Genomic DNA, 13,299 nt, shown 5'->3' with positions numbered 1-13,299 from the left:
GGTAGTAGTAAAAACAAGAACTAAGAGATGCTAATATTCTATGCAGCCATTCAAAGGGATTAGCTATATGGGCGGACACGGAAAAATGCACACAGAATGGTGTTGCTGGTGCCATTGAGCCGGTTCCAACCCACAGCAACCTCGCCACAACAGAAGGAAACACCACCTGGTCCTTCCGCAGCCTCACAGTTGTTCCCATGATTGAGTCTTACCACTGCAGACACCGTGCCAATCCAGCTCATCGAGGGCCTTCCTCTATTTTGCTGTTCCTTTCCTTTACCAAGCATGACAGCCTTCGCGGGGGACCCGTCTCTCCCGACATGTCCCAAGTCCATCGACGTCTCGCCATCCTTGCCTCTAAAGGGCACTCTGGCCGTGCTTCTTCTAAGAGTTACCAGTGTGTCCTTTGAGCGGTCAGTCCATGGTGCTTTCCACCTTCTACAGCACAATTCAACTGCCATCGATCCCTCCCCGGTCCTATCAATGTCCAATTTCACATGCAGATGCCAATGGGAAATACCATGGCTTAGATCACAGAACAGAAATGAGTAAAACAGAATTTCTCAACAGTGGTATCAACAACATTTCTGGCCCTTAAGTTTTTCCTGAAGAGTGCTGGCTTGGGCCCTGTAGGCTGGTTATGAGGCAGTTGCCCACCACCACCCCACGTATGACCACTAAACATGTTGCCAGCTGTCCTCCGTAGGGCACCTTGCCTTCAGTTGAGAACCACCGATGCTGATGTTAGGCAGGCAGCCTCACTTAAAACAAAAATTACGATGGAAGGACTCTCACCTTTTGCTTCTTCTCTGTCTCCCTCTTTCGGATTACAGTGTTGGTTCACAGGCCTCTGATCCCTCCACTAGGAACTCTTCAGGGGCCGTCTGGTCTCTCAGTCATAACAGATACTAAGACACCGAATGCAAGCTTAAATCGAGCACTACGTTTGGGGGAGCCCTAAATCCACTCTCCGTCGCCACATATTCCGCCTCCAAGGAATCCTTTCTGATCACGGACCCAGTGGATGGGCAATGAGTGAGCCAGGGTCCTCCCAGTCCCCGGGCTCAGTGGCCAAGTTCCTTTTCAGCGTCTCCCCAGTTATGCTGAGGGGAGCAGAGTTGATCATCTGGAGATGGCGAGGGTGCTATGCGCTCGATCACCACTAGGGTCCCGAGCAGACCGGCTGGTACCTCTGCACTTTCCTGCCAGGGCAGAACAGAGCCCACTGCTTTCGTCCTTGTTCTTCAGGGACCCCAGCAATTGCACATTCTCAGAGCGGCCCTCTGGAACGGAGGCTGCTCTACGCCTTCAGCAACTTCAGAAGTTTTTCTGTAGAGAGGGACTAAGGGGCTCCAAGTACCACGGCCAGATTATCTGACAACTTTCATCTTATCTCCCCAATAGAGGGAGAACAAGAGCCACATGTAGGAGGGTTTCATAGGCTACCGCAGTTTTGATTTCACTTCTTGACATGGGCTGTGTAAATGTACGAGGGGGTGCCCCAAAGAAACCAGAATTCCGCTGGGCAGAGTGTAGTATGCATTTTCCCCAGCAAGATGAGCATCGAGCAACTCTCTTAGTGCACCCAGTGGCGTCACCTGGGAAGGTTCTCTCTGGTCAGTGAATTTTTTCGTAAATGCACTTTTGCTCGAACCTCGTTTTTTGTGATGGCCGATTTTACGAGAGTAGCATGCAGCTGTGAAGTTTTGTTTCCTACTCAGGAAAAATGCTGCAGAAACTTGCGATGTTGAACAGGGCTTACAAGGACAGCTATGGGGAAAATGCAAGTGTACGAGTGGTTTTCTCATTTCAAAAGAAGTGAAATGACCTCATTCTGGACATCCATGAACTTCCCAGATGGAAGAAAATGTCATCTTGTAGTGCATTTGGAGTTTGTCCCACCAGGGGAAACTGTTAGGCTTTTCAGTTAGAGGTTCTGAAAAGATTACATAAGAGTGTGGGACAAAAAAGGCCTGATTTATGACAGCTGGACTGATTTTGCCACCACGACAATGCACCGGTTCTCGCAGCCTTCTCAGTGCACCGGTTTTGGGCCCCAACAGCATGCTTCTCTTGCCCCATACACTTTACTCAACTGATCTTGCTCTGTACAACTTCTTTTTGTTTCTGAGAATAAAGACAACATGAAAGGACAGTGATTTGATGACACAGAAGAGGTGAAGAAAAAAAACGGAGGTGCTGTCAGCCATCCAAACAGATAAGTTTGAAAGTGTTTCCAAGAATGGATCACAGATTTGACAAATTAAGTGTAATGGAGAAAACTTTGAAGGTAATGTTTGGTTTTCTTTAATTAAATATATAGCTTTGAAAAAAAAAGTCTGTGTTTTTTGTGGGGGATACTCCTCATATATGATCTCTTTAAAAAAAGAAAAACCCTCCAGATTCCTTATCCTTGGAACCCACATGGTGGTCTAAGAGGCTTCTAAAAAATGGGGGGGCGGGGGAGAAAAGTAAATTCGAAATGGACTTGGGAGTTTTCAGTGACAAACAAGTTCATGTCAAAAAAAGAAAAATTCTGTCCAGCAGCCATCATGTAAAAACAGCCTGCCCTGGCTCCAAGTTTCCCAGTGCATTCCGACCACTCCCAGGGAGGGGCTGTCTTGGCCTCAGCAGCTAACGAGGTGTGCCTCTGATGGAATTGGGCAGCTGGAGGATGGCTCACAGCGACCCTACAGGACAGGGTAGAATTGCCCCTGTGCCGTGCTGAGACTGCAACTTTTTAAAAAATCATTTTACTGGGGACTCTTACAGCTCTTCTAACATTCCATACGTCAATTGTATCAAGCATAGTTGTACATATGTTGCCATCATTTCCCAAACATTTTCGACTTCAGCCCTTGGTATAAGTTCTTTTTCCCCTCACTTGTGAAATCTTTATCAATTATATAATTATTATTTCGTATTGTCGCCCATTGTCTCCCTTACTCGTCCCCTTAGAAGGGGGTGGTGATGGAGGCTACATATCCAATCTTGTGATGGAGACTAACTCTTTACAGGAGTACAAAACCTCATCTTTCCCCCGGATCGCTGGTGGGTTTGAACTGCAGACCTTGTGGTTAACATCCCAACACGTAACCACTTGTGCCACCAGGGCCCTGTAGGGTTGCGGTGTTGGAAAGGAGCGGACAGCAGTAAGTTTGGTGTGCAGTTTGAGGCTCTCCACTCGATTACAGCCTTGGAAATCCACGGGGCTAGTTCTACTTTGTCCTCTGGGGTCGCCGAGTCAGGATGGACTTGATGCCAGTGGGTTTGTGTCTGAGCGCCGTATGGTTATGACTCATATGCTACTTGGGTGCCGGGGCGGTCCTCAGCCAATCTTTCAAACTAGAGTATTGCATGAGCCCAGCCCAGTCACGGTCCCTTTCCTGCTTTCTGCAGTCCCCCATCACAATGTTGTAAACATCCTGTTTTCATGCTTTATCATGAGTCTGAACAGCAATGGAACACCACTGTGGCCTCTCAAAGATGTATCCTTCTTTATCCTATTTAAGACTTGAGTTCTCTGTAAATTTTATTTGGATGAGGTCTTTTTCCCTGAAACAATACCAATGTAGACCAAACAAAAAACCGCCTCAACTGATACCCAGTCTGTGCCTTTTCACAGCGACGCTACAGGGCAGATTCCAGGTTTCCCAGACGGGATGGACCTCGGTGGGAACAGCAAGACTCAGCATTCTCCTGCGGAGCTCCGGGTGGCGTTGCACTGCTGATCTTGCGATTGGCAGCCCAGCACGAAACCCATTATTCCACTGCCCACAGGGCACCCGCCCCCGCAGACTGGTTAAGAGTGAACTCTGGAGGCCTACTTCTGCCACTGACTCACTGGGTAGCTGCGGCCAAGTTCCTTTCCCCCTTACGTAAGTTAGAAATGCTCTCATCGGCCAAGGTCTAACAGCACCCTCGCAGCGATGGAACCTGCCTGGACGTGTGACGCACTTAGAACCCTGCCCAGAACAAAGCTGTATGCCGGCAGTAGAGGGCCTGCGCGGAAGTGTGCAATGTTCTCAGGATGAAGTCCGAGCAACTCCATGAGCTCAACCACCAACCCCAACCCCGATTTAGGGCAAGTGTGCTGGAGTTTCGTGAGAGGCCAACTATGCCTTTCCGAAGAAACGATGGCCACTGATAAGTTAAATGCAGATGACCCCCCAGTCTGTGGGGGATGAGAGAAACCAAAACCAAACTCAGTCCCATTGAGTCAATTCCAACTCAGGGTGCCCCTACAGGGGAGCGTGAACCTGCCCTCTGGGTTTCCGAGGTAGTAGATCTTTTCAGGAGCAGGAAGCCTCAGTTTCCCCCTCGGAGCTGCTGGTGGGTTCAAACTGCTGAACTAGCGGTTCCCAGCCCACTGCTGGAAACAATGAATTTCCACGTGACATTCTGCTGACTGACTGAAATCTCTTGTCAAGTTCTGTTTAATTGGACTCCTTTGGGAAATGAACGGCTTCAAAGTAATTCGTCTATTAATGGGTAAGATGTTAAAAAAAAAAGAGGAAAATGTAACCCACGTTTTGAAGCATCATTTAATGCCCACCTGACCTGGGGATTACAAGCTCTGCCTCTCTTGGTGGCTGTCCCGTCACCATTCAGATGCGGCCAAGCCTGGGGCCAATGGATCTCACCCCAGGTGGAGACCCACTGTTTGCATGAAAAAACCCCTGATGCAGACGCTTAGCATGAGCTTTATTCAATCTTTACACCAAAGCCAGCTGCCATGAGGTGCACCCCATCCAGCTCACGGGCATGAGGTTAAAACTGCTCTGGGAAGCGGTTTGTGGCTGGGTTGAAAGGGGATCACCGGCCTTTCTTCTCAGTCACCAATGGATGAACTCCGTGAATTCAGCAGCCCAGCGCTTCCTCACTGCACCACCCGGGGTCACAGAGAACACAAAGGGCAATAAACCCCTAGTAACTACAGAATGGTCAAGCTTGCACAGGAAAACATCCCCTACAGATGGTCTCCTGCCACTCTCTGAAGGAAAGGATCCCAGGAGCTCCTCGGACTGCGGCCAGCGGCTAACAGAGGAGGTGGGTGTCGTGGCGGCTGTCCAAAGGCAAGAGGGCCATGCACACGGCCGTCTTGCTGCAGAGACAAGAAACCACGCTTTATTTCACCAATACTAATGTCAATGGCGTTCTACTTCCTTTTCGGTTTTAGTCATGTTGTGGTATTTATATAACCATTTGTCAATTTGAGGACTTAGACGAAAGGGGTGGAGTCTAGCTGGTCAATCAAGATATAACCAAGGAGGCCTCTGTGTGGGCATAGCCTTCTCCAGAGAATTCTGGGAAATCTGGTTGTCCTGCTTGGAGGCAGGAGACACTTCTCTTGACCCTGGGAGACTCTACTGATAGGGCTGGCTCCCTGCCAGACATCCCTGAGAAGCCACATGGATGTACCCGGATGAAGCCCTGGGTGCTGGAGGAGACCCGCCAGCGCTGAGATGCTTACACTGCCACTGGATTCACACGAATTCCCGCCCACTGGCCTGTGATCGCCCTGCATTTGGCATCATTGCATGTGCCTCGTGAGTCTGACAAAGGCTTTATAGATTGGTATCAGACATATAGCCTTGGGCTGGGTTGGGATACTTTCTTAATGTACAATTACCCTTTATATAAAACTCTCCTATACACACGTGTCTCAATGAATTTGTTTCTCTAGTCTATGCAGACTAAGACATCACGGAAACCCACGGGGGTAGTTCTCCTCTGTCCTAAGGATCTGAATCAGTACTGACTCAGTGGCAAGGGTTTTGAGTGACAGAAGAGAAACCAGGTGGTCTAACAGGCTACACACTGAGCTGCTCACCACCGGGCCAGTGGCTGGAACCCACGGGCCACTCTCGGGGACAAAGAGAAGACTGTCTACTCCTGTGAAGAGTGAAGCCGCAGAACGCTCCCCCCCCCCCCAACCCTGCCCCAGGGCAGTTCTACCCAGTCAGATTCCACTCCATGGCCATTTGCTATAGTTTCTGTTATTGCTTGTTTTTCTTTATATGAAATCTAGGGTAGGCACCTCTGTAGACAGTAACTGGATTGTTGCTTCTTGGGGTTATGGCAGGGGAGGGGCGCTAATAATGAGAACAAGGACGAGCCAAATATCCTAAAATTGATTGCAGTGACGACTGCACAACTCATTTCGGTACGTTTAGACTACTGAACAGCATGCAATGGGAGCTGTCAATAACACGGAAAGTTTTTATGAAATACAGTAAAAAGAGCGGAAACAGGTCTACCTGTTGTTCTAGCTCCTTTGTGTCCGCTCCCCTCATGGACTGTGAGGTGCCCTCCTCTCATGGCCTCCAAGTATTTGTAAAAAGCAGATGGCACGTCCCTCGCGGGTCTTGGCTGGGTTGAGCAACCTGGACCCCAGCTGCAGCTTTCTGAGGGCCTGCCTCCATTGCCAAGAGCTCCTCCCAGAGCGAAGGAGAGCGGCTTCCAGATCCCGATTCTGATGGGCACACAGTTAATTAGAGAAAAACATAAGCCCAGCTCAACACATTGAGGTGTGTCTCCAAAACTGTTTATTTGTCAGGGTCGAGATTTCGCAGGCGAGTGGGAGACAAGGCTGTGTTTTCCGCTCATGGAAGCCTGAATCGTGATTTACAAGAATTGAACCAAAACACGGGTGTTATCTGGTAAAGTCCTCAAAGTAATTTTTATTTGTACATGTCTTCAGATGACTGTGGAACTCTGAAAAAAGGCCATCCCTAATTTGACAGTTTAGGGGCGGTGGCGGGGACCCGGGGTCCCTGAGGAAAACCAACAGGAACACGCTGGTGCTTGGCGGCTGCCTGCCGAGCCGGCACGGGGCCCCAGGCTGTCCTGGGATCCTAGAGAACCTGAACGGGGGTGTCTGCCACGGCGCTCTGAGAACTCTCAAGGGAAGGAAACCTGGCGACTGGGATGAGTTCCCAAAACGTGCAGTCGTGGCAAAGAAAACTTCAAAGAATGGCCCTCTGAGAACTCAGCAGGGCTTGCTGGGCACAGCGCTCTCTGGGGCGAGAACCCCCGGCCCCTCAGAGCCATGGCCGGCCCGTGGGCGACAGGCCTTCTTTCAGGGCATTTCCTCTCCCTTGAACAGGAAGCTGGTGAGATGGCAGAAAAACAAAACAAAACAAACCACCCACCCCCTCCAACAACAAAAACAGGGCTTTCGAGAGGAGCAACGTTGCGGGGTGTTCCCCGGTGAACTGAGATTTCTGGGGTGGTGAGGGGCGGACCGCTGGTTATCGGGAGCCGTGTGCGGTGAGTAAAGTGCATGAGAGGAAGCCTGCTCAGCTAAGTGAAGTAGACAGAGGGCAGGAGGCAGTCACTCGCCAGAGCGGCAGCAGGCTCGGAAACCACACTGCAAGTTCTGGCATCCACTGGCCGTGTCCGCGTGAGGACCTGCGCAGAAACAGAGACAGGTGAAAGGAGGCATTTCTCAGCCGCCGCGGAACACTGACTCCTGCTAGACAGACAGACACACTGGACTGCTTTCCTTCTCTTTCTTTTTTTTAAAACCAGCTCTATCTATCTATCTATCTATCTATCTATCTATCTATCTATCTATCTATCTATCTATCTATTTATCTATCTAACAATCTATCTCATAGAAGTAAAAGCTCACATTTAGGGAAGGTTCACACTCAGAGAGCTTCCATGGCAGCCTGACTTTTAACTAATACATCCACCATGGTTCCAAGGAGGAGAGAAAGCAAATATTTTTAGATAATTCTGACAGTTTACAGAAGAAAACAAAACCCCAAAACACCTAAAACGGAAATAACATTGCCTGGCTAACTTCAGTAGATTTGCTGTAACTTGAATATCCTTATAAGAATTACCACAAGGGCCACAACCGCCCCAGCATAATAGCAGACTGGCTAGAGAATTCATTGAGCCATTACAATAGGCATTACAGTAAAAAAATCAAACCACAATTAGACACCGGTTCAGCATGCCTGCCAAAGTTTCACTTCACATTTGTAACCAGAAGAAATTAAACATTAGGGTTAGAGGAGGTTATTACCCAAAATTAAGAATATAGTGAGCGATTAAACAAATAAATACACCTAAGACACAATGAAAATTAAAATCCACTTATAGAGGAATTACTGACGCTAGGGGACATCGTTCAGTTGGGAAATACAGAAAGCAGAGTCTCATCCACGGCACACATAAAACATGGACCACTCTAGATGAGTGGCGTGCTCCTAACCCGAGCCACAGCCGTGGAGGAGGCGGTGCGGGCTCCCGGCAACCCTGTGCGTACACGTGAAAACAAACGTGCACAAAGCCGGTTCCAACAGTGCAGCCTCTGCAGACAATGTCGCCCCCACCACTCACGGAGTTTGGTTCTGCTGCGCACAGCGCAGGTATGGGTCAAAAGTGCACCAACGGCAACTAATGAGTTCCTACTTCGCAATTAGAATCGTGAACAATAATTAGAGTAATAATGCCACGGGGACATCTCAGGATAATATGAAATGAAGATAAAAGTACATCGGACACAATCAGATGGTGGAATATACAAGTGGAGTCCAAGGGACCAGCCACACACTGGACTGATGGCTGGCTTTGCTTCCGGAAGCTAGCACACTCAACTGCCCGTCGGGTGTTTACAGGAGCAACTGCAAGGCAGGGCGATTAGCCCGCGCCGAACAGATATGACACTTCCAGGAACGCCTTTCCTTACATCTCTAACCCAATAAAGGTACAATGGAGAGGGCAAAGTTCTTACGGCATACAACCAGTCCATATATGCCTTTCTGGAATGGCAACATGTGAATCTTTAAGTTGGGGCGGGGGTGGCAGGAAACCTCTGTGGAAATGCGCTCACTCACGGTTTTATTTTTACCTGCGTGTAAAGTGAAGCTGCTGCCTGGCACTAGCTTCCGTGGCACAGACCAAACAGAGGTCCTGGTGGCAGTTCCCCCCACCGCCCTCTCCACTTCTTGAAAGGCTGGCAGCCTTGGAGACCCAGGGGGCAACTGTTCCCTCATAGAGGAGCCACAACTGATCCAGGAGGCCGGTGGCCCTGGTCTCCGCCCTGGCTCTGTGCCGCGCGAACTCTCAGAGATGGTGGAATGGCTAACAAACGAAAAACCTGCTGTGGAGGCAGAACACTGACAGCAACGGGAGATGGCGACATTAGGGGAAAGCTACCCAATCCTGCTGCCTGCCAGCCTCTCCTTATTTATCTGAAACAAAGCTCTTGTTCAAATCATCTAAAACACACCCCAGCCCTTCCCTCAAGGACAGGGCACTACCAAACGTTCACTGAAAGACACTATTTTTTTCACTGCGTTCTCTCACAAACTTTCTGGCATTCATATGTACTACAGTAACTCAACGTCTTAACGGGATTCCAAGCGTGTGGGATTGAAGAGAGGGGGGATACTATAATCAGGATCCTCAAATTCAAAGTCGACTCTACCCAGAGACCACGGGTACCTCACCAAAACTGTGAATACCAACTGGCTCAGAACTACAAGCCCACCATCCACACAGCCATAGCGGAGATCTCGTCCGCTCCTCATAACCCCGGAAGGGGAAGGGCTGTTGAAGGGGGAGGACTGGGAGTAATGCAAGCGAAGATAACCACGGAGCCTCAGATAAGATGGGCTCACACTGCAACTGTGAGGGAGATTAGCTAGCCTCGGGATGGTACACTGTGGGCAAGGCTCACACAGAGCACGGTGGAGGATGGAGAAGAGATTGACAGCAGAAACACAAGCCGGGTGCTGTGCCGTCATGCATGGCGAGGGGACAGTTATACTGTAGTCGGAGAGGGACTGTCCTGCAATACTGGGCACCCCACCAGCAAAGGTCCCTCTTGGTGCAGCGTGAGATCCCAGGCAGTTGGAACACTGGAGGAAATCTCACCCCACACTAAAGAACAGCAGGGGGGGGAAATAACAAAGTGCATGATCATGAAAAACCGTCTTGACGTGCACGTTACATAACGAAGACCTTCGTAAGTGCTGCTGTTTTCGACAGCTGCGTGTAAAGGAACCGCACAGTGCCCGTGCTCATTTAATTGACTTTGTAAGGCTGCGCAATCCACAGGGCCTGGGTGCTAATGACGGAGGCTACAGCTCGGCACTTACCTTCACTTACCTGGGACTTCTCTTTAACTGAAATTAGAAAGTGAGGGGGGAACCACCCGAGATGGGCCCCTCCAGTACTACGAGCTAACTCAAGAACTTTTAGGGGCTGCCCCTGTTCAATGTGCTTCGCCTGCCAAGCCCGGGCAACTCCATCGGAGGCTTCGTGATGGGGCAGGGAATGTGTTCAATGCTACAGTGAAGGGGTCTGGCACACTGAAGCTTAGGTTGATATCCAAGCCTAAGTTAACCAGCCAAACAACAAACGGAAGTGTCATGAAGCACCATTCAGTGGAATGGGACTTCCTTCTCCCATTGGTGTCTTGCTCACAGTGGCCACGTGTTCCGTGTCTGACGATTCATGTTTCTTCTCTTCCAGGGCCCGCGAGTGCCCAGGGGCAGCGGGGTCTCTTGGGAACAACCGGCTGGCTAACTGCAGACCTGTCTCGCTCCCCTTTGTGGAGTGCCATTTGTCCGTGAAGGGTGCTTCTTCGCTCACATAGAAAACACATTAGCTATTTTCAGGAAGGATACCAAAAACCCTAAAACGGGGTCGGGAGGGCAGCGGCTACTGACTGAACAAGCTGAGTTGTACTGAAGGGTTCTAGACTGAGAAGGGCCATCTGGCCTGACCAGCTACGCCAATGGCACTTTATCCTCCCACTTTCTGGGTGGTCCCCACGTCCTCTTAAGGAAGAGACTGTATCAGAGTCTCACTGCCTGGGACGCTGGAACAGATGGGATGACGAGGGACTCGGCGAACGTTAAAGGCCATCTCCTACTCCCCCACCCCAGTTCTGCTTTAAGCTTTAAAGGGAGCCTGGACTCTGGATTACAAGCACTGGCAGCTTCCTTTCAAATCCTTCAGTTAGATTGCTAACCGTTCATATAAAAATCATATATTCACTAAAGGAATGCATCAGCTCGTAAGTACTTAGCAATGAAACACTAATATTTACATAAGCAAAACCAGTCAAGGTTCAAGGCACTCTACCATGGTAGAAGAGCCCAAAAGTGTTGAAGGGTTTTCAGTTCATCCCACTCTCATAGTTCCAGCAATTTAATACATAGAGAGACAGAGAGACGGGGGGGGGGGGGGGGGAACGTGCTGCAAGTCCGTCTCTCCCCGTTCCTATTTCAAGGAAGACCTGATCGTCTACAATGGCCCTGCCTCGCGGTGTGTGGCTGAGCAAGGGACAAGGGTTCACCCGTCTCCCCAGCTCCTGCCGTACGCATGCTCCGAGGGACTCGGGGCTCAGCCTGCCATCTCTCAAGAAAACAGTGTGTGGTGTACAAAGGCAGGTGTGCATGTGTCAAGGCCACCCGGGAGCACGCTTCCCTGTCCCAAACACTGCAGGCTGGGCTGCCTGCTGTTTGTGCGCCTGAGCACTTCGGTGTCCCGTGACTAGATTTCCAAAGTGTAGTGGTGAGCTCAGAAAGCATCTCCACCAGGCCACTGGTAGGACAGGGATCCAAAAAACTCAAACTCACTGCCAGAGAGTCAATTACAAGTCATAGGGACCCTACAGGACAGAGTAGAACGGCACTGTGGGTTTCCAAGACTATAAATCAGGGGTCCTCCAACTTTTTAAACGGGCCAGTTCACTATCCCTCAGACCCGTTGGAGGGCTAGACGACAGTTTTAAAAAAAAACTACGAACAAATTCCTATGCACACTGCACATATCTTATTTTGAAGTAAAAAAAAAACAAAAAAACACCCGGCGACCTGGATAAATATCCTCGGTAAGTATCCTGGTAAATCTTTACAAGAACAGACAGGCTCATCTTGCTCCTCTGGTGCAGCTCGTGGTTTCGCATTGCTGCCCTTGTGGTCAGCAGCCCAATGAGTAGTCAGAAGTACACACAATCAGGGAACATTCCCTGATAACCTTTCCAAGTAGGTTCCAGAATCAGGCTCCAGAGAGATGAGATGCCAGGAAACCCTGTGTTGAAAAGCATGCATCTGCACCTCCAGGCAAGCCTCAGGGTGCGGGGAGGTCAGACACAAGACCCAGAAGCCCCGAGAGGCCAGGTTGCTGCCAGTCTCTGCTTTCTACTGCATGTGGCTCACTGTCCGAGGAGGAAAGACCCCGCACCCTCACAGGGAGGAGCAGTTAGGGAGTCAGGGAGTCTGACACTCAACGGTCCAAGTGGGTAATGAGTAGTAAACACACCCTCCTGGAGGAGAGCCAAGATTTCCTCAGCATGACAGTCTTTCGAGAACTTGCATGTCAGTCTGCTTCTGAAGAACTGAACTATCAATACAGGCCTCAAAGACCTGGTGAGATGCACCTATCTGAAATAGCTTCCTGCAAGAAAAACCTACCATTGAGGAAACTAATTAAGGGAAATGTGATTTCTCAAGACTGCTTAGTAACTGGAAATCTAGAAACCAACATGGAAGCCTGAGGATTAGCAGAACTGTGAAAAATAACTCGGGGTGGACAACTGTGAGGTGTCCGGTGCTGAGCGGCATTACCGTTAATGTTGTCACAGTAGTAGAAGTATTCATCGTTCAGGGAAGGGCACACTGCGACCAAGTCCTGCAGGCCGGCGCCCGTCACCGTCAGGCAGCCCGAGAGGTTCAGGTGCTCCAAGCGCGGCAGCCCTCCACCCAGAGTCAACACCCTGCAAGAGAAGATGCGAGCGGACAATCAGAACGTGTCCTCTGTGGGAGACGGATGCAGCCTAGGGTCACCGCTGCACATACCTGTCCCTTTGCCATGAGCACTTAAACTAACAGCTGGCCGCATGCTTAGGGAGAAACACATTTACCTCAGAAAGTCTTTCTGCTTTTTCCCTCCAGACATTCAGGAGCCTGGGAAAGTTGTCTACCATCAGTTAATGCAGAACCCTGGCAAACCTAATCAGGGCTCTCGACAGCATGAATCCTGGAGCGTAGGCAGCAGCTTGCTCCGCTGGAATGGCTGGTGGGTTTGAACCTCTGACCTTGTGATCAGCAGCAGCATTGTCGGCCACTCTTTGTAAGAACATGGTGTTGGTTGGCAGATGCCATCAAGTCACTTCCAACTCACAGCAACCCTGGGAACAACACGGCGAACCACCGCCTGGTCCTGCGCCATCCTCACAGCTGCCATACCGGAGCCCGCTGCTGGAGCCACCGAGTCAACCCATCGGATCAAGCATCTTCTTCTCCCACTGCCCTTCTCCATGGGCAGGTC

General features: G+C 50.1%; 1 protein-coding gene across 1 annotated transcript in view; it reads right to left on the bottom strand.

Annotated features, from left to right (window-relative positions):
• Positions 1 to 6,534: 6,534 nt before the first annotated feature.
• FBXL5 (F-box and leucine rich repeat protein 5) overlaps positions 6,535 to 13,299 on the bottom strand; it is a 47,505-nt gene continuing 40,740 nt past the window's right edge. Inside the window, exons 10-11 of the mRNA XM_075544513.1 lie at positions 12,597 to 12,745; positions 6,535 to 7,413 (exon numbers count right to left, since the gene is read on the bottom strand). Coding sequence (XP_075400628.1) covers positions 7,337 to 7,413; positions 12,597 to 12,745 — 226 coding nt within the window. The 3' untranslated portion in view covers positions 6,535 to 7,336. The remainder of the gene's footprint in view (positions 7,414 to 12,596; positions 12,746 to 13,299) is intronic.

Source organism: Tenrec ecaudatus, chromosome 3 (genome assembly GCF_050624435.1).
Source record: "Tenrec ecaudatus isolate mTenEca1 chromosome 3, mTenEca1.hap1, whole genome shotgun sequence".
NCBI classification, from domain to species: Eukaryota; Metazoa; Chordata; class Mammalia; order Afrosoricida; family Tenrecidae; genus Tenrec; species Tenrec ecaudatus.
Note: the sequence above shows the minus strand (reverse complement) of the source record. Positions and strands in the feature narration are given on the sequence as shown.